Genomic DNA, 19,636 nt, shown 5'->3' with positions numbered 1-19,636 from the left:
GTCGCTACCGAGGTAAGTAAACTTCTCGGCAAGGAAGACACTCCCTCCACAGACAGACACACTGCTGATGGCTGTGCCCAAGAGGTCATTGAAGGCCTGGATATTAGTTTTTATCCAGGATACTCACAAGCCAAGAAACTTGGACTCCTCACTCAGTCTCTTGAGAGCCCCATTCAGAGCCTCCATTGACTCCACGAAGAACACAGCATCGTCAGCAAAGTCAAGATCAGTGAATCTTTCTTCACCAATAGATGCCCCACGACCTTGCCCAAACCCAGTCCATGCAAGCAATGAACAGAGTAGGAGCAAGAACACACCCCTGGCAAACCCCAGAATCAACTGGGAAAAATGCAGAGGTTCTGCCACCATTCTGCATAGCGCTCACAGTACCGGTTTACAGGCCGGCCGTGATATTCAGCAACTTTGGGGGAATCCCACAAAGTCTCAGGACGTCCCACAGAGCAGCTCAATCAACTGAGTAAGACACTTTACTAAAATCGAAAAAAGGCTCTAAAGAAACTCTGCCAATATTCGCGTTTGTGCTCCATGAGAACCCTCATTACAATACAATACAATACAATTTATTTTTATATAGCCCAAAATCACACAAGGAGTGCCGCAAAGGGCTTTAACAGGCCCTGCCTCTTGACAGCCCCCCAGCTTTGACTCTCTAAGAAGACAAGGAACAACTCCAAAAAAAACTCCAGTAGGAAAAAAATGGAAGGAACCTCGGGAAAGGCAGTCCAAAGAGAGACCACTTTCCAGGTAGGTTGGGCATGCAGTGCAACAGGTACACATGTCATACTGTAGGAAAGACGGTTCTTGCAGCACTGAGAAAAAAATGAAAGAGACAAATATATGGGGCATTGGGTATAGATTTATGGTACTTGTAAAAGTTTTTCAGTTTTACTCTCTCAATGATGATCACGCTCTAACATAGCCTGCCTCCCTGCCTGCCTCTCCTGATCTGACTCTTAAGTATCAGCGCCAGCATAAATTCACACCTGATCTGACGCTGTTTGTTTTCAAATAATATTGCAATAGTGCAATAACGTTTTGTGATTGGTACTATTCAGGTCATAAAATGATTTCTTCAAAATGTCACATATACCTATGTCTGTGTTTTTTTTGTTTTTTTGACATTATACACAATAAGGTGCATACTAATTCTGTGTGAGCAGGAACACTAAATAAAACTGAATAAAAAAAAATAAAGTGACGGTGAGATACGAAGAAGGCAGATTCACCAGGGTTTGTGTGTCAGCTTTTATCCCTCCAGATCAGAGAATATACAGTTCCATTGCCTCAAAACACTACTCACATCTCCAGTTATTCCCAGTTTCAAATAAAAACTAACAGTGTCAGATCCCTAGGGCGGTAGTATGTATCGTGATCGTGAGAGAATAAAAGTGAAAAAAAAAGTAACTTTTTCAAGTACAGTACTATAAATGTACACAGTCTGCTACAGACGCAAACCAAATGTATGTGTGTACTGTATAATATTAACAATAAGAGCAGCGCACTACTGAAAATGGCAAATATAGGAGGCAGTGGGAATCGAACTGGTGGCCTCTTAATTACAAGTCAGCAAATCTTACCGCTACGCCGTGGAAGCTGTTGTATCGTTCTTGAACCTTTTGTGAAAGTGTTTATTTGATCTTTGGACTTCAGGCTTCACACATTCTATAGTTTGTGCCTACATTTTGTAACATTTATTACTAACATATGAAAAAGTTTCTGTTTTAACAATGTGTTTACACAGATTACTGTGGAAACGGAACACACATAAAATGCATGTGTTCTAAATAACAATCTATTATTTCCACTCTAAAACTCCAGCAGTTCGCTCACTCCCAGATAATCAAACAAGGCATAAGCTGGGAAAACTTAGTGAACGTTCTGCGACGGTGGGGGATGGAATAGCCGGCTGCTTGTCTTAATCGGCACATTTACAGGACAAAAGACGCTAGCGGAGAGGTACGAACAGATTTAAGGTGTGTCGGATTTACGAGTTTTCTCGTAGGCTCTGGTAATTCTAGTGTTAAATGCAGATTAGCAACATTCAGATTTAGTTGCCAAGCTAGTTGTGTCTTATATTTTTAGAAAGTTTTTGAGAACCCAAGAAATATTTTCTTGCTGGTTTAGTATGTTACAATATATGACATTGTCTTTTCACGTTTATTTTGTTAGATGAGCTGCTAGACAGCTGAATCTGTGACTTTTCCTGTAAACATAAAATAATAAAAATCATGTGTTACCATAAGTTTTTCTGAGGTTTCTGTTAGCATCTGGGCAACCTGCCCATGCCTCATCTTAGAAGCATGTTGCAAATGGTACAATTTGCTCCCTCTCTGCCAATAAAACTAATAGTTTAATTAATGATATCAACTTTACTGAGGAAAATAGATGTGTTATGTTTTTTATAGCATTTTGTTCCTTTTGTTTTCATTTACATGGAAAGGTTGGGCAATATAGTACATGGAAATCAATATTATTAATTCTTTCAAAAACTTGTACATTTTTGAAATGCAATCATTATATGAACATGGTTTGAAATTTAAGTATAGTTAATATTGCCGAGGATTGTTCAGCAATACAGCTTCATTACAGTGCCAGGGCTCTGGATTTAAAGACAGGACAGGCATTTTATGTTGGGAGCCCAGACATTCTCAGTAGGGGTTTTCTATTTCAATTTCCAGCATGGGAAACATACCGTATATCATTGAGGAGTTTTATTTAATATGTAATACGTACTCTGATTGGGTAGCTTCTCAGCCATCTTGCAATAGCGTCCCTTGTATGAAATCAACTGGGCAAAGCAACTGAGGAAGCATGTACCATAAATCCATAAATTAAAAGACCCATTGTCCGCAGAAATCCGCGAACCAGCGAAAAATCCGTGATATATATTTAGATATGCTTACATATAAAATCCGCGATAGAGTGAAGCCCCGAAAGTCGAAGCGCGATATAGCGAGGGATCACTGTATATATATATATATATATATATATATATTGTGAACGCCACCCGGGCACAGACAGGCGGACATCTTGTTTAAAACAAACCACCACACGTTTATTTACAGTATTTTACAAACTATGGTCACAAAGACCCCCAAATAATGGTCACAAAGACGCAGTTCAGTGCACAAAACAAACCCCAAACAGTCCTGGCCACAATGCCTTGTCTTCGGGCCTCCACTCTCCTCCTGAGCTTGTCCTGCTTCCACCCGACTCCAGCCTCGAATGAAGGAGACGGCCCCTTTATAGAGGACCCGGATGAGCCCCAGGTGTTCCCGGCAATCCTCTTCTGGCCACGCCCAAGTGTGGCGGAAGTGCCGGCTGTCCTCCCGCTGCTCTCCAGGCGCCGCATAATCTTCCCCAGCACTTCCTGGTGTGGCAGGAGTGCTGGGGAAACAAGTCCCAAGGCATTGGGGCGCCTCCTGGCGGTGACCACGGGCCCCTACAGGGAAGGGCTTCCATGCCCTGACCCGTGGCCCCAAAGCAACCCGGAAGGCGCCCCACGTGATCCAGGCAGGGCTCTGACCCTTTCCGTCCCTCCTGGCGCCCCGGCGGGTCATGGCCCCTGGCATCCCTGACAGTGCCCCACAGCCAGCGAAGACCTCTCGTGGGTAAGAGCACCCGCCCCGCTGAGGGCAGCAGAGCCCAAACGGGTCCCACTCGAGGATAGCCGGGGTCCGGCCCCGCACTCCTAGCAGGGACAGGGGCGGAGACACAATCTGAGCACCAACCCATGGTGCATCCCTGTGCCTCGCACAGGTTGTGCTCCCCTTTACCGCACCCGGGCCTCCTCGATCGGCACCCTCCGGACCTCCACGCCTTTGTTCCAGCCACTGCTCCCCGTAGGCTCCTCCAGCTGTGAGCGCACCTGCGCACCAGCAGAGAGATCATTCCGCAGACGGCCCGACATCAGAGGGCTGTTCCACCACGAAGAGGTTCCTTCAGCTCGCCTGGGTCCGCCCCTACAAAAGAGAATACAGGGGCAGAACCGCTGCCAGCACCCAGCTCGTGCATGCACGGGCAGCGCCTCCCTCCAAACACCCCGCACTTGCCTGATCGGCATCCTCTCCGCGCCTCCATGTCCCTCTCGATGATGGAGCCGCCGGCACCGCTTCGCGCCTCTCCGCCGCCCAGAGGGGATTCCCTCAGGGATTCCCTCTGCCGCTCCAGAGGGTGGCCAGCCGTGCAGCGTGCACCCAGCAACGCTGCCTCACCGTGTTGGAGGAGGCACCCAGCCGCTTAATCCTCCCTTCACTTTGGACGCCTTTGACGGTGTGCGACTCAGATAACCAACGCGAGCCCCTGTCCCGCCTGCGCCCCTTCATATCGGAGGAATCGGCACCCAGCCCTTTATTCCTCCGCTCACTCTGGGACGCCATGACGGTTTGAGACTCCTTATGGAATAAAAGGCGCTCTGTCCCGCTCTGCGCCCCTATAGTGCGGCGAAGACCGCAGCCACTCGGGCGGAGGGCGCTTAGGACCCGGGCACTTAGCAGCCCGTGTCATTCAGCGCCCTCGACTCCCCTCACAAGATACAGCCCGCGGCGCGCCGACCTCCTGTCGGAGGGCTGCTTACTCGGAACTGATCGTTAACATCACAGCCTTTTTCAACAGACCCTCCTGCATGCTGTACGGAGTCGGCTGTACTCACCGTCTCCGCCGACCTCTCCGGCTGGAGATTCCAGCGCCGCTACCCGTCCGCTGTTGATCGAACGCTTTCAGCGCCGCGCCTTCCTCTCCAGATCCAGCACCTCAGCCCGGAGGGCACGTAGCATCTGTAATACACGCTGCTCCACGGGCTGAAGGGACGCCCAGCTCCGCCAGAGCAGCCGGCAAAGACAGGAAGTTAACCGACGCGAGCCTACCTGTCTGTCAGCCTCCAACGCCGCCACTTCCTGTGGGCCTTCTCCTCCGCCCAATCGGTCTCCCCTGCCCGTGATGGACATTCCTTGGTCCCGCCTCTCTGCAGTCATCGGCGGGCCCACAAGACACACCGCCCAATCGCGTGCCTGTCAGGGGGAGGGACTTCTGGTCCGCGGCCATCTTGGCTCTCCTTCTGCGGCGGCGACGTGCTTGCCGGCAGCCTTGTTGTTGCCGGCACCTTTTGAGCTGCAGCGTCTCCTCCTCCAGCCCTCGCGGCTGCCGCTGTGCTGCCGGAGCCCCGCAGACCGGCATGCGCCTGCCACTGACGTGGATCCGGAAGCCCTGTCTGCAACAAAGAAAACACGCCCGCCCCCATGGGCCGCTGCCGCTAGGCAGGGAACTCACCTCCCGACTCGCCAAACCGAGGACACCTCCTCGGCGTGGCCTTTCTTGACGCCATGCCGCCCCGGACGCTTCCAGCAACGGGCGCTCGCTGGAGACCGCTGCACTCATTGTAGGCACGCCGCCCTCCCGCATCAGGGAATAACGGCCCTCCTGCGGACCCTGGCGGTCCGTGGGGTTCCTTTACCCGCGGTGCTGTGTGCACGCAGCCCCCGCGGTAAAGTGGGTGGGGTCCCCTGCTGCGCCGGGCCGTCCACAACAATATTTTTTTTATCAGGTCTCCGCCTTGAAACAGGCGGAGCATCCTGCCGACTACGCCAGATGTGAACGCCACCCGGGCACAGACAGGCGGACATCTTGTTTAAAACAAACCACCACACGTTTATTTACAGTATTTTACAAACTATGGTCACAAAGACCCCCAAATAATGGTCACAAAGACCCAGTTCAGTGCACAAAACAAACCCCAAACAGTCCTGGCCACAATGCCTTGTCTTCGGGCCGCCTCCACTCTCCTCCTGAGCTTCGTCCTGCTTCCACCCGACTCCAGCCTCGAATGAAGGGAGACGGCCCCTTTTATAGAGGACCCGGATGAGCCCCAGGTGTTCCCGGCAATCCTCTTCTGGCCACGCCCAAGTGTGGCGGAAGTGCCGGCTGTCCTCCCGCTGCTCTCCGGCGCCGTCATAAATCTTCCCCCCAGCACTTCCTGGTGTGGCAGGAGTGCTGGGGAAACAAGTCCCCAAGGCATTGGGCGCCTCCTGGCGGTGACCACGGGCCCCTACAGGGAAAGGCTTCCATGCCCTTGACCCGTGGCCCCCAAAGCAACCCGGAAGGCGAACCCCACGTGATCCAGGCAGGGCTCTGACCCTTTTCCGTCCCTCCTGGCGCCCGGCCGGGTCATGGCCCCTGGCATCCCTGACAATATATATATATATATATATATTGTGGAGCCGACCCGGACACAGACAGGCGGACATGTTCTTAATCACCACCACACGTTTATTATATACAATATTTACAAAAGTCCAGTGTCACTTAGACACAAACAAACCACAATACACAGTCCTGGCCTCACAATGCCTTTCTTCGGGCCGCCTCCACACACCTCTTGTGCCTTGTCCTTCCTCCACCCGACTTCAGCCCTGAATGAAGGGAGACGGACCCTTTTATATCCTCCCAGATGAGCTCCAGGTGATTCCCGACACACCTTCGTTGGCCACGCCCCAGTGTGGCGGAAGTGCCGGCTGTTCTCCCGGCAGCTCTCCGGGTGTCCTCTTAAATCTTTCCCCCAGCACTTCCTGGTGTGGTGGAAGTGCTGAGGTTACAAGTCCCCAAGGCATTGGGGCGCCTCCTGGCGGTGACCACGGGCCCCTACAGGGTGGGGCTTCCATGCCCTCGACCCGTGGCCCCCAAAGCAACCAGGATGGCGGCCCCCACGTGATCCCAGATGGGCGCACACCCACTTCCGGTCCTCCAAGGCGTCCCGGCCGGGTCGTCGCCCCTGGCATCCGCGACAAAAAAAAAATATATATATATGTATACACATACTGTGATAGATAAGGGGCGCTATCGCTCCCTTGAACCCCTGCCCAAGACTCCAGACACCAGGTAAAAGTCCAAATGATGACTTTATTAAATCGCCACAGTGCACAAAGCACCCTCTCCTCCACTATATTCATAAACAATCACAATTACACAATAATCCAATCCTCTGACTCCCAGACGCGTTGCTACCCTTCCACCCAGCTCAGCTCGCCGTCTGGGAACTCTCATAGTCCTTTTATATTCCCTGACCCGGAAGTGTTCCCAATCCCAGTCCATGTGATCCTGTATCACTTCCGGGTCAGGTAAAAGTTCTTTTCTTCACCCCGGAAGCCCGTTGCTCTTCCTTTGACGAACTTCCGGGTTATAGGGCACAAATAAGTCTTTGGTCCTCCCTGCAGCTCCCACTTGCTGCCCCTGTGGTATCCAGCAAGGTCTTGTATAAAAACTACATAGTCCATGACTCCCTGCTGGTCTTCGGGGCACCTCCATACTACAGGGAGGGCTCCATCTGGCGGCCTGGGGGTATTGGCCAGGATGACAAGCCGGCCAAAGATCACAATACATACATACATACATAGCATTCTAAGTGTGAATCACAATCTGATTGTATGGGTGGTTACCTCCCAGGTAACGCGTGTGGTTGGTCTGCAAGTTGTCAAACATCCACCATGGGTGCCCTCTCAGTTGCGAGAAGCAGATCATAGAATGTTGCATAGTTAATTGTCGAATAATGCAAAGAGGAAGCGACACCTGTTTTGCCCTCATCGGGGATCGAACCTCGGACGTCAGACAAACGCACTTCGATTTTGACATTGTGAGAAGAAAAATCCTCTTCCAATTCCACATTCAGCCCATACCCTCCCCAAACAAATTTTTTTTAAATCCCTTCTTTAGTCAACTTAAATTGGAAGACTAACTAGATCACAGCCGGATTTTCGCAGTAGCTCACACATTTGATCATGTGTGCGGGATGACCAGTGTGTTAGAAGAAGATCTCAGACTGGCCGCCCTGTATGTCAATCAAGTGGGAAATGCCATAGGGAGGATATATGATTTTTTTTTTTTAATGCAACGCGATCTACCTGCACTACCTTTGTGATCTACCGGTCTATCGCGATCAACGCATTGGGCACCCCTGGTCTAGCACAAAACATAGAAAACCTGGAAAACCTTGAAATGAACCAAGTGATTTTCCAAAAAAAATGAAAATCTTTTGTTGTACCTCTCTTGTTAAACTGTAGCATGTAGAGTAGTCACAGGGTTAAGAATAGCTCTGACTGAGGGATTTATTAGGTAAAGCAACATTCATCAGGAGAGACTTAAATTGCAATGTGATGATAAGTAAGTGTTTTTGTGAAGCCACTTGATATTTTTCTTTTGTGCAGTGACACATAATATGTCCTGATAAACATGTATTTTATTGTTACTTATACAGGTAAATTTATGTTACAACGAACTTCCAGGTACCTAGAAAATATTTAGTTGTAATGAGATTCATAATTTGTAGCTATAGTGCTTTCTTTAACTTGCGTCCAGGCGTCTGCAATCATTTCAGTAGCTTTTTTCACGTTAATTTTAATCTTCTCATGTCAACAAGTTAAGCTGATGAGAATTTTTCTCAGCATTTCCTTGCGATAATACACTTTCAGGGTGCGAATGATGCCCAAATCCAATAGCTGAAGCACTGCGGTGCAATTGGGTGGGAGGAATTCAACACGAATATTATCTAAATGCGGAAGCATGTTGTGGGCAGCACAGTTATCATTCAGAAGTCGAATCATCCTTTTCTTCTTCTTCATATTGTCAGGTTTCTGAACTCTTTTGGGATCCCCCCCAACCAACGGGAACGTCACACTGAAGTGCATTCTGAAGCGCGATTGCCACGTCTGTGTAAGATTGTTTGTCCATTGCTGGGGCAGGGCAACAGCAGGCTCACAGCGGTGCAGTGAGGTGCCACAGAAGGAAATCCTAAAAGATCGGGTTTCGTGCTATAAGTCCCTGTCTTACACCCCAAAACACAAGGCTGAATCTCAGTACTTTAGCAAAACCAGCGTTATTCAGCTTGAAAGAGGAATAGCAGGGTTATTTATTGTAGCATGATCTGCCACTCTCCTATACAGAGACACAGCAGTCAGACAGGGTTGTGACCAGGTTAGTGGCCAAGTAATCCTGTTCCCTGCATTTACTATGTTCCTTGCATCACCCATCGAGTTTGCTTTGGTAGAGAGACGCAGCAGAGCAACAGATAAACAGTCTTCCACAGATGCGGTGATTGCACTTCGGTACGCTCTTCGGCATGCTGTCTAGTTGGGGAAGATCCCAAGAGAGTTTAGAAACCTCACATTTTCTTGAATGAGTGCCGTATTAATAAGAATGTTTCTTCAACGAGCATCACTGAACCACATAAAAACTGTTTTTTTGAAGTCTTCAAATGCAGCAGTTCGCATACATTTGCAACCCAAGATTTTTCTTCTTTTTTTTGCTCTGTCTTCGAAGAAAGTTGACAGTGTTGATGGTTAAAAATTCGAAATTACTGGCAACGTCTTTTTTCTTTTTGCCGCAATCGAGAACTGCAAAAATTGTATGTTTTTTTTCTAATATAAACTGTTATGTTTTTTTGTATGTGCCGTTTCTATAGGAGGGTGGCAATGAGTTAAATTCCAATAGATGTTTTTCAAGTGTTGATGAGAAATAAGCAAAAGGTATCACTGAAAACCACCGAAAAAAACAAAAACAGCAAAAAAACAAAAAAACAGTATGAGGAAAGTTCAAAGAAAGAATTTTTTTATAACAATGTTTCTGTTTGGGGATCGTTGTGCACAACTGAGCTGCGATCACAGAAACAACTGCTCTTTGGATGATTCATTCAGGCATTTTAAGGTCTTTTGGGTAGCGCTTCGTTATAATGAAAGTATCTGCTGAATGTACTTTGTTGTAACGAGATTTCTATAGACTCGGGACCATAAAAGTACTTCGATTTAATGAAAATTTCATTGCAAAGATATTCGTTGTAATGGAATTTTACCTGTATATTAAATTCAGTTTTTGACATAAGCATTACCTCATAAATATGAAAGGTATGTTTTCTGCCGTTAAAATCGTAGCCACTTCAAAATGCACATGGTATCTGTGTACTAATTTTTTGTATTAATTTTAATTAAAAGCAAATAACAACCCATATAATCAAGTCAAACTTAACAAACTAGATACTGCAGTAACTGTCTCAATAGCAAACCTATTGGTCATTCAAAGGACGGGATACAAATGCTAAAATCACTGAGGTGATTCTCTGCAGGATTTAATTCTATATGGCTGAGGTGTGAAAGAGAGAAGACTGCATCTGAGTTTTCAGTTTATGTTCATGTTTATTACCATGTATACAGAGCACAATGAAATTCTTACTTGTATACCTTCCAAGAATAGAAATAAATATATTAAAAAGTGTTTATTGCAACAGCCTCTGTCGTGGTCACTTGTCGTGTCTGTAGTCCTTGCCTTTCAGCCATTCTCTGGACATGTTTTGCAGTAGAAAAGTGCCTGTCGAGCAATGACTTTCATCTGTGTTCTACCACAATATTGCACATGGTGCTAAACAGTTTACTGCCAATTTCATGTAATACTTCATGGAATTGAGTTGCACGGACTATAGCAGTAATATTTGATGGCAAATGTGATCTTTTTGTGTAGCAGATCTTGCAGGCTCGGATTCAAGGAAGTGAACCTGGGGAGGGGGGCTAAGGTGAGTGGTTAAATTTGCAGAAAAACTGCAGTGATTGGACAAAATTGCAAGGCTGCGCAAAATTTGTGGGGATTGGTTGAATTTGCATTAATAGTTGCGATTGCGACATCGCAACTTCCTGGAGGGTCTGTCAAGCTTTTCCAAGATGGTCTCCCATCCAAGTACTGGCCAGGCATGAACATGCTTAGCTTCAGATGGATTACCTGTCCTGAAGTGCATGTGGTGTGCTGCTAGTTATTTTATTATTATTATCATCATCACAGAATACAAGCATTTATATTGCATCCGGAGAGATTACTTATTTCTACTTTAAACAAAGAAAATTCAAGGAATGGTTACCCAAAATATCATCATGTCTCCTACCCCACAAGGGGTTCTAATACTCTAAATCACTGCTGCATATACATGAAAGACACTTAGTGGCTGTTGCTGAGCCTTCTCATCAAACACTCCAATCACATAATCCCCCTGCCAGTTTACAGGCAGAATGATGGTCCACTGCAAACATTGACAGTTTAGGTCAAGGCCTTATTACCTCCTTTAGTTACAATTTGAACTGATACAGAATAGAACAATAGCAATTATCTTTTATCTTATAATTATCACAATTGGCATATTATAACGTTACGCTAGCTAGTGTGATTTAATGTATGTGTTTAATTTGAAAATTATAAAAAATGTTAACAATTTGACTTTTTTTCATATACAAAAATATGTAATTGTTACTAAACACCAGTCTATGAGTGTTAATTGGAGGTGGCTATGCTGCTTGGTTTTGGGATGACTGTACATTTTCTTTCTACCAACTAAAGGTCTTTTTGTTTTTCTGTAGGTTGAAGCATGTCAATGTTGTAGCTGCTAGAGAGGTTCCTGAGGGAATGCAGAAACTTGCAACCAATGATCTCCCATTGCTTGCTATGGAGTACTGTCAGGGCGGAGATCTACGAAAGGTGAGAATTTATTAAAAAAGAAAAAAAGAGAAACACAAAAAAAAGAGTATCAAAATAGCTTGTTTCCCCTTTTGTGCATAATAATATGGTGAAGTGTTTAAATCTGTAACAGCTGTTCTGCTTTTCAATGTTAAAGAGTCAGACTCATAAACAACTCCAACCTTCTTTAGTTGGAAATGCTTTTTATTACTTTGTAGAGGTCATTTTATGTGGGTTATCATGGGCTTTTCAATAGACAGAGGCTTCAGTTATAATATTATAAATGCCTCTGAGCTCTGCAATTAAAGCAGTAATCGACTGTATTCCAGCTTTCTCCTGCCTGGTAATGCCTTCTAGTTTAAAGTACCTAAGTTCTTGTGTTCTTGAGTAACTTTTCAAGGCGATGCATATCATGCACATTTATTGTGGTATTTTTATATATAGAAATTACCTTAAAGTAATGATTGTAAACACAAACTGTCATGCTCATTAAACCATGGAATTTGACAAAAGGTTGTCAAATTGTATATGCAAGATTTAGTTGACCAATTTTAATGGTTAATTACATAGATGCAAATATGAACATTATCTTGCTTTCATGAAGGACAGTAAAGCTAAACTGATTGCAGCTTTCTATGTGAGCTTGTTCAAAGTTACCTTCTGATTATACCTTGTTCTAAAAAATGAGCTTTGTCCTCCGCACAATCCTAAAGCTGGATTAATCACACGTAGGACATTGAAAGATTAATATATTCTCATAGAAATATTAGTAAATGGGAGAGATTATGGCATACAACTAATTCTTAGAGACATTAAGGCAGCTTATTGCTACATTGTCAAAGCTGCCTGTATCAAGTTGTGGCAGACTAATTTCATTACCAGTGAGTATTCATTTTCTAGCATAACGGGTAAATGCTTAGAAGGAAGTTTTCTTTTGTAATTTAGAAATTGTCTTGTAATATTGTACCAAATTTCACTGTATGAACCTGAACATCCAATTATATAATTGTAAGTGGCTATTGCTTAGAAATTACAGTTAATCAAGATTTATGTCACAGCATTTTAGAACTGAACAGTGCATGAATTGTGAATATCTTGTACACAAGATTGTAGATACAAAGAGCACATTTAAAGGCACTGTAATTTTTAGAAAATTATTTTGCTCGTATACATCATAAAAATGTGGGTAACTGAAAAGATAATGTAAATGTTCCCATTCATACTTTACTATTTAAAAGGTTGTAATCTGGACTGTGCTTACCATTTTTCACCAGAAAGAAGTTTTTGTTAAAATAATAATAATATACTGTACTGACACATTATCTTAAAAATAAAAAAATTCCCAGAAAAGATTACATGCGATTGAAGGAAGGCCAAGAGAAACAGTCAAGCAGATATGGAACTAAATGTTTGACATGTTAAAAAGAAACAACACCAATGTGAATTAAGAGCAAAAGCCAGCAAAAACATGTCAGTTGTATTTGGCAAGGAAAACAATAGATCAGGTTCAAGTACTGTGTATTGTCATGTATACAGGGAGCAACGGGTTTATAAGATGAGGAAATCTTTTATCTGAAGTATTATGCTTGTTTTGTTACTTTTGATGTAAAGTTTAATGTGGAATCATTTGCCTTTGATCAACACAAAAAAGGCTTCAATGAGGAAGGGAAAATAAACATTTACAAAGTATGACACTCTCAATCCCCCTTATTTCAGTTTAGTCTCTCCTGACAGCACTTGGTGCAGGGTAGCAACCGATCCTAGATGGGACAGTAGTCCATCGCAGTGCCCATTTATACATTCACTCGTGCTCAACACTGAACCAGTTTTTGATCACAAGTTGACCTAACAGACATGTATTTGGGCCACTGGCTGCAAACCAGGGTACTTTCTGTAAAATCTACAGATACTTGAAGAATCAACACAGCAGATGATGGAGTGATAACCAATGCAATACCATTCTGGGCCAAAATTATACAGTTACTTTTAAGTATAAAAAAAGAAATAAATTTGTTTGTTAAGTGTTAACCACCTCTTTAGTTGACATTTGATGTCATCTTTGGCAGAAAATGCAGACATGAGTCACTTTGGAAGATTCAGTCAGAATTATACTTTGATTTCTATCATATTTGCCCTTGCCTAGATCTCTTATATACCACAGCATGTTTTTGATGTTGCATTATTGACAGAATTCTACAAATTTGTAACATAGGCTGCCAATGCATAGTCTGAGGTTAAGAAATGTTTAAAGCAATTTTTGAAAATTTTATGTTGTTGAATGACTTAAGAATTAGTCATTTGTTTTCAAGGTTTTCTACTGACTTTTATCACAGGCTTCAGGTCTATTTGTAAAAATAATGAAAATCAAAAAAAGTTTTAATTCTTGTTACCTGTACACTTACAAAAAAATATATATATATATATATATATATATATATATATTACATATTTACGTAAAAGTCACGGTATGAGGCCTTTCATGATTTCATTTTTTGTAACCTATCTAGCATAATCAACATGTATCACATAACATGTATGTAGAGGGATATTGATTTTGTATATTTTCTGAAAAAAAAAAATATTTTCTATAGCTTTCAACTTGAATTATAATACGTAGAGTAAATTATTAAAGTGTCACAGAACATTTTTTCCCCGAATTGGTTGATGAAGTGAAAGGATGTCTTTTGGGCATGCCGGTAATAGCAACTGACAGCGTTCTGTTTGGAGTTTTTTTTTTGTTTTGTTTTTTCTGTCCACCCTGGCCATCGGACCTTACTTATTCTATGTTAATTAATGTTGACATATGTTTATTTTTTATTGTGTCTTCTATTTTTCTATTCATTTTGTAAAGCACTTTGAGCTACATTTTTTGTATGAATATGTGCTATATAAATAAATGTTGATTGATTGATTGATTGATTCTGTTAGCAGTTATGATGTTAAAATTGGACCTTTGCACTTTAAATCCGTTGTTTTCTCCTCACTTGCCACTGTTCAGTCCCCCATGGGGCATCACAGAGGTACTTGATAAAAAAAAAGTATTTTAAAAGATAAATAATGTCACAACCACCTATGCTATCAAAATATTTTGTTGCTGTTTCATAAATCTCTAGTACGTTAGTGAAAAACAAACTCTGCCGTCTGAAACTCATATTGACAGTTTGCTAATCCACTTGTACTTGATGAGTTCATCGTGTTTGTCTTAAATGAACTGCTTAATTTTCTTGTAATACAAGTTTGGCTATTGAATTACCTCTTTTTAATACTATAGGAAAACACATCTGTTCTTTTTAAAAAAATTATCCCAATTTAAAATTATTTAGTTATCGTAAATAATTACTAGTTTTCTTGAGCACTCTTGGATATGCGATATGTAGTCCATCAGATTTCTTTAAAGTTTAGCAAATAATGGTAATATATTCTTTGATTTTCTGTGGGTTTAATTTCCCCTTTACTCTTAATACACATCCCCTATTGATTCAGTGGGCCCTACTGATAAATACTGAAAGACTCTGTTATACTGACCTTTGAATTTAAGCCACTTTCATCTCTGGGAGCATTTTTGTATTTCTAATTTACTTCTAAAATGTTGCTTTTATTCCCTCATAATCTCTAGGGCTAGCACTGGATTAACTTTACTTGTACATATTAATTTGATTTTAGATTCAACTTTATTTCTAAATTTTGGGAATAAGTAATCCTACAAGATATATGAAGAATATCTTTAAGTCCAATTCATTAGCTCAACCTTTTAAATGATAAAATATGTTGGATATTATGTTTTTAGGAAATTGACAAATTTGCTGAAAATGTGTTTTACTAACATTAATAGTTTTAATTTATTATAATGTATTTGCTCTGCCAAAGCAGTCTGAAATATATCATGATTTGAAGATTCTGAGAGTTCAATGACATCTATGTTCAGCATTCTATCTTCATTATTACAGATTCAAAAATGTAAATAGACCTCTCTTGTTGGCATTTACCATACATACTGATGTTATCTATGAATTCTGTGAATATTTGCTGGGTCTTCCAACTTATATCTGCATAATTATAGTCACTATTCCTATATCATTCCCATCTAATCTTGCTTTATTAATAATGTGTTAATTATTGCTTATTCAGCCTCCACTGAAGGGTCGTTACACATTAATACTGTCAAACCTCTATTCTTGAAGCATTTTATTCAAACCCGAATGTCTTTACTAAAATATGAGTCATTTCCAATTTGACTTTTACTTAGTGTTACCCACATAAATTGGCCACCATCCACCAGTTTGAGCCTGCCCACTTTTGTAAATAATGTGTATTTACACATTATGCTACTGTAAATTCATCCCCATCTGTAGAATACAGCATGGTTTTTGTTACTGCTATAACGGAAATGTTGTATGCAACTACTTTATGTTTACTATTAATAAAACACTGCAAGCCTAAATTATACAAAATGGGTAAAGATTATGACAAAATGAATAAAGAATTTTTAGCATTATAGCAAATTTCTGTCAATTAATGATTTTATATATGCTTATTTCCCATGGACGAGCAATTCCAGAATTTATATTTTTGACAATATTGATTTCTAATATTTTACATGAACTTTTAAATATGACCTATCCTAACATAACACAACCTCCTTACATACAAGGTATGCATGCCTCTTCTCAGCATCAGTGCCTCTCCAATATAAATGTAGTTTGCCTTTGGGTTCAGTGTTTTAAGCCATGTCTTAAATTTCCTCATCCCTTCAAATTACAGCATATGAACAATCATGTAAAACATGGAGGAGTTCTGAATACAAACCCAACACTTTATCTTACAATTTATGCATATACTTATTTATCACTTGGACATCTGGATATCACTCCCAGCTGTGGCCAGAGGTGTTTCACATACCTGGTGAGATGTCCCCAATATTAACCATGAAGACAACACACCACATGAAACCCTGCATTACTGGTGGAAATCTATTGTTTGACCCCTATGAAACCAAGGTATTTTTATATGTTACCGTCTCCTCTTTCTTTTCTCTCTTTCTGTTACTATAGTACCTGAACATGATGGAGAACTGTTGTGGAATGCGGGAAGGATCAGTCCTTATTCTTCTGTCTGACATCGGTAAGGGTACACAGCTCCTTTACAAAGTTTCTACTGTGAGCATGCAGTGAGCCGCTGCCCACTGTGGCTGAAATCTTAAAGCTCCAGTCAAATTGTACATAAGAGACATTATAAATATTTCTTGAACAGGTTCTAATGATTTTTATTCAAATAAGTTGTTATGTTTTGCTTACTGAACCTGAAGTACCTTCATGCTAAGCTTATGCACATAATCTGTGTAATAAATCTAGTGCTGTGGTTGTGTGATTCATCCATCAAATTATGACCAACTCTATACACCTTTGTGCCTTAGCTTATGTTTAAGAAGCTGAGTGAAGCAAAAGCATGGGCAGTGCTCATTTCAACATCTTTGACCTAGAACTTTTGGTTAAGTTTGGTGGATGAATATATGTTTCAACAACACGTTGATCATACATTTGTATAATTTATATCAATTTACCGTTTAAATTACTCCCAGTTTCAGAGTCTTTGGTGAAGATGCAGTTTTCATTGCTGAGAAGAAACTATCCACACTAATTCATAAAAGTAAAGTTAAAGAGTAGCTGCCTTGGAATATCATGTTTATTATTGCTTTATTCTGCTCAGTTGTGCTGTAATATAAAGTTATAGCCCCATAATGATGAAAAATGCTAAAATATTTGCAAAATCAATGTGTCAAAAGTAGAAAACTGTTATTAGATAAAATGCAATATTTTGGTATTATTTTGTGTATGCCGTTTTTAAATTTCTATATTTTTGACATAAAACAAACTAATTTTCAGTAGAGTACAGGAAGTTTGTTGGATTAGAAAGTACTGGCAACAATGATGAGGTGAAACAATTGTTAACCAAATTCATTGAACTAGAAGAAAAATGTTCATAATACCAGATTTATTTTTTTTGCTAACAGAGGTTAGAGATTGTTTTATAGCTCACCAGTGGGACCTGTTTGAATATTTTTGGATAATATTAAGCATTGAATGTTAGATGTGTTTAAATAACATAACATTCACATACCTGTTTAATCTGATACAGTTTTAAAGGGAACATTTCCAGTAACATTTTGTGCACAACAGGGAAGCAGTCTATTTCAAGGCTATTTTTTGAGATTTTACACCTAAGAAAACATAACCTGGTTTTTATCCTTGTAGATTTTACTTGCTTACTCATAATAGTCAGCACATGCACTTTTGGAAGTGCAGGGAAAATCAGGTTTAAGTTGGCTAGTCTAGGGAATTTTCTATCAGGCTTTATTTTCTGGATGTGATATAGGGAAGAAGTGTAAACTTAATTCATTGGATAATTCACGAAATGCATAGGTAGTTTAAAATCTGTATCCTTGTACTTTTGATCTTGTGTATACAACAGGGGGCATTAGCTCCCTGGGAATTACTTATTTTGTAATTGCGGTGTGTTACATAACCTGAATCTATATAGGTACAATATAAAAAGGTGATACCCCTCCCTTAGTGATACGGCGGTAAGAAATCACATAGGCGAAATAACTTAGCTTTGTTTAATGATGGCTTACGCTGCATAACAGACAAAGGAAGCCAATGTCAAGACGTTTGGGAGAGGGGGCCCAATTTGTAGAGTCTGCCATTTTTGCCATTGCAGTGGAAGAATTTTTAGGATCGGATGACGTTATCTCCTATCTGTCTGTCGGCTTCAAAGGTGTGCTGGGCAATGTTCCAAGAATTAATACTCTTTCTTCACGTGCAGGCCCCCACTTAGGTGAATTATGCAATTCCAAACAAGGCAATGAGAGTATACGGTTTCATGCTGACTTTGACAGACAAAAATAGTATTCAGCAGTTTTCAGTCTGTCCGTCCATTTTGCAGTTGTATCTATCTGCCTTGTCTTTTTTAATGCTTGCCTAGCAGTTCTATATAGTGAACCCCTGAGCTAAATCTGGCTTTGTGTCAACTGTGCATGTGAGTAGAAAAAGGCAGATTTATAAGATATACAGTGGTGTGAAAAACTATTTGCCCCCTTCCTGATTTCTTATTCTTTTGCATGTTTGTCACACAAAATGTTTCTGATCATCAAACACATTTAACCATTAGTCAAATATAACACAAGTAAACACAAAATGCAGTTTTTAAATGATGGTTTTATTATTTAGGGAGAAAAAAATCCAAACCTACATGGCCCTGTGTGAAAAAGTAATTGCCCCCTTGTTAAAAAATCACCTAACTGTGGTGTATCACTCCTGAGTTCAATTTCCGTAGCCACCCCCAGGCCTGATTACTGCCACACCTGTTTCAATCAAGAAATCACTTAAATAGGAGCTGCCTGACACAGAGAAGTAGACCAAAAGCACATCAACAGCTAGACATCATGCCAAGATCCAAAGAAATTCAGGAACAAATGAGAACAGAAGTAATTGAGATCTATCAGTCTGGTAAAGGTTATAAAGCCATTTCTAAAGCTTTGGGACTCCAGCGAACCACAGTGAGAGCCATTATCCACAAATGGCAAAAACATGGAACAGTGGTGAACCTTCCCTGGAGTGGCCGGCCGACCAAAATTACCCCAAGAGCACAGAGACGACTCATCCGAGAGGTTGCAAAAGACCCCAGGACAACGTCTAAAGAGCTGCAGGCCTCACTTGCCTCAATTAAGGTCAGTGTCCACAACTCCACCATAAGAAAGAGACTGGGCAAAAACGGCCTGCATGGAAGATTTCCAAGACGCAAACCACTGTTAAGCAAACAGAACATTAGGGCTCGCCTGAATTTTACTTAGAAACATCTCAATGATTGCCAAGACTTTTGGGAAAATACCATGTGGACTGATGAGACAAAAGTTGAACTTTTTGGAAGGCAAATGTCCCGTTACATCTGGCGTAAAAGGAACACAGCATTTCAGAAAAAGAACATCATACCAACAGTAAAATATGGTGGTGGTAGTGTGATGGTCTCGGGTTGTTTTGCTGCTTCAGGACCTGGAAGGCTTGCTGTGATAGATGGAACCATGAATTCTACTGTCTACCAAAAATCCTGAAGGAGAATGTCCGGCCATCTGTTCGTCAAC

At 41.7% G+C, this 19,636-nt stretch overlaps 1 protein-coding gene across 1 annotated transcript in view; it reads left to right on the top strand.

Moving 5' to 3' along the window:
* Positions 1-19,636, top strand: part of ikbkb (inhibitor of nuclear factor kappa B kinase subunit beta) — an 87,998-nt gene that overhangs the window by 27,204 nt on the left and 41,158 nt on the right. Inside the window, exons 4-5 of the mRNA XM_039768286.1 lie at positions 11,403-11,520; positions 16,551-16,620. Coding sequence (XP_039624220.1) covers positions 11,403-11,520; positions 16,551-16,620 — 188 coding nt within the window. The remainder of the gene's footprint in view (positions 1-11,402; positions 11,521-16,550; positions 16,621-19,636) is intronic.

This window comes from Polypterus senegalus, chromosome 11 (assembly GCF_016835505.1).
Source record: "Polypterus senegalus isolate Bchr_013 chromosome 11, ASM1683550v1, whole genome shotgun sequence".
Classification (NCBI taxonomy): Eukaryota; Metazoa; Chordata; class Cladistia; order Polypteriformes; family Polypteridae; genus Polypterus; species Polypterus senegalus.
Note: the sequence above shows the minus strand (reverse complement) of the source record. Positions and strands in the feature narration are given on the sequence as shown.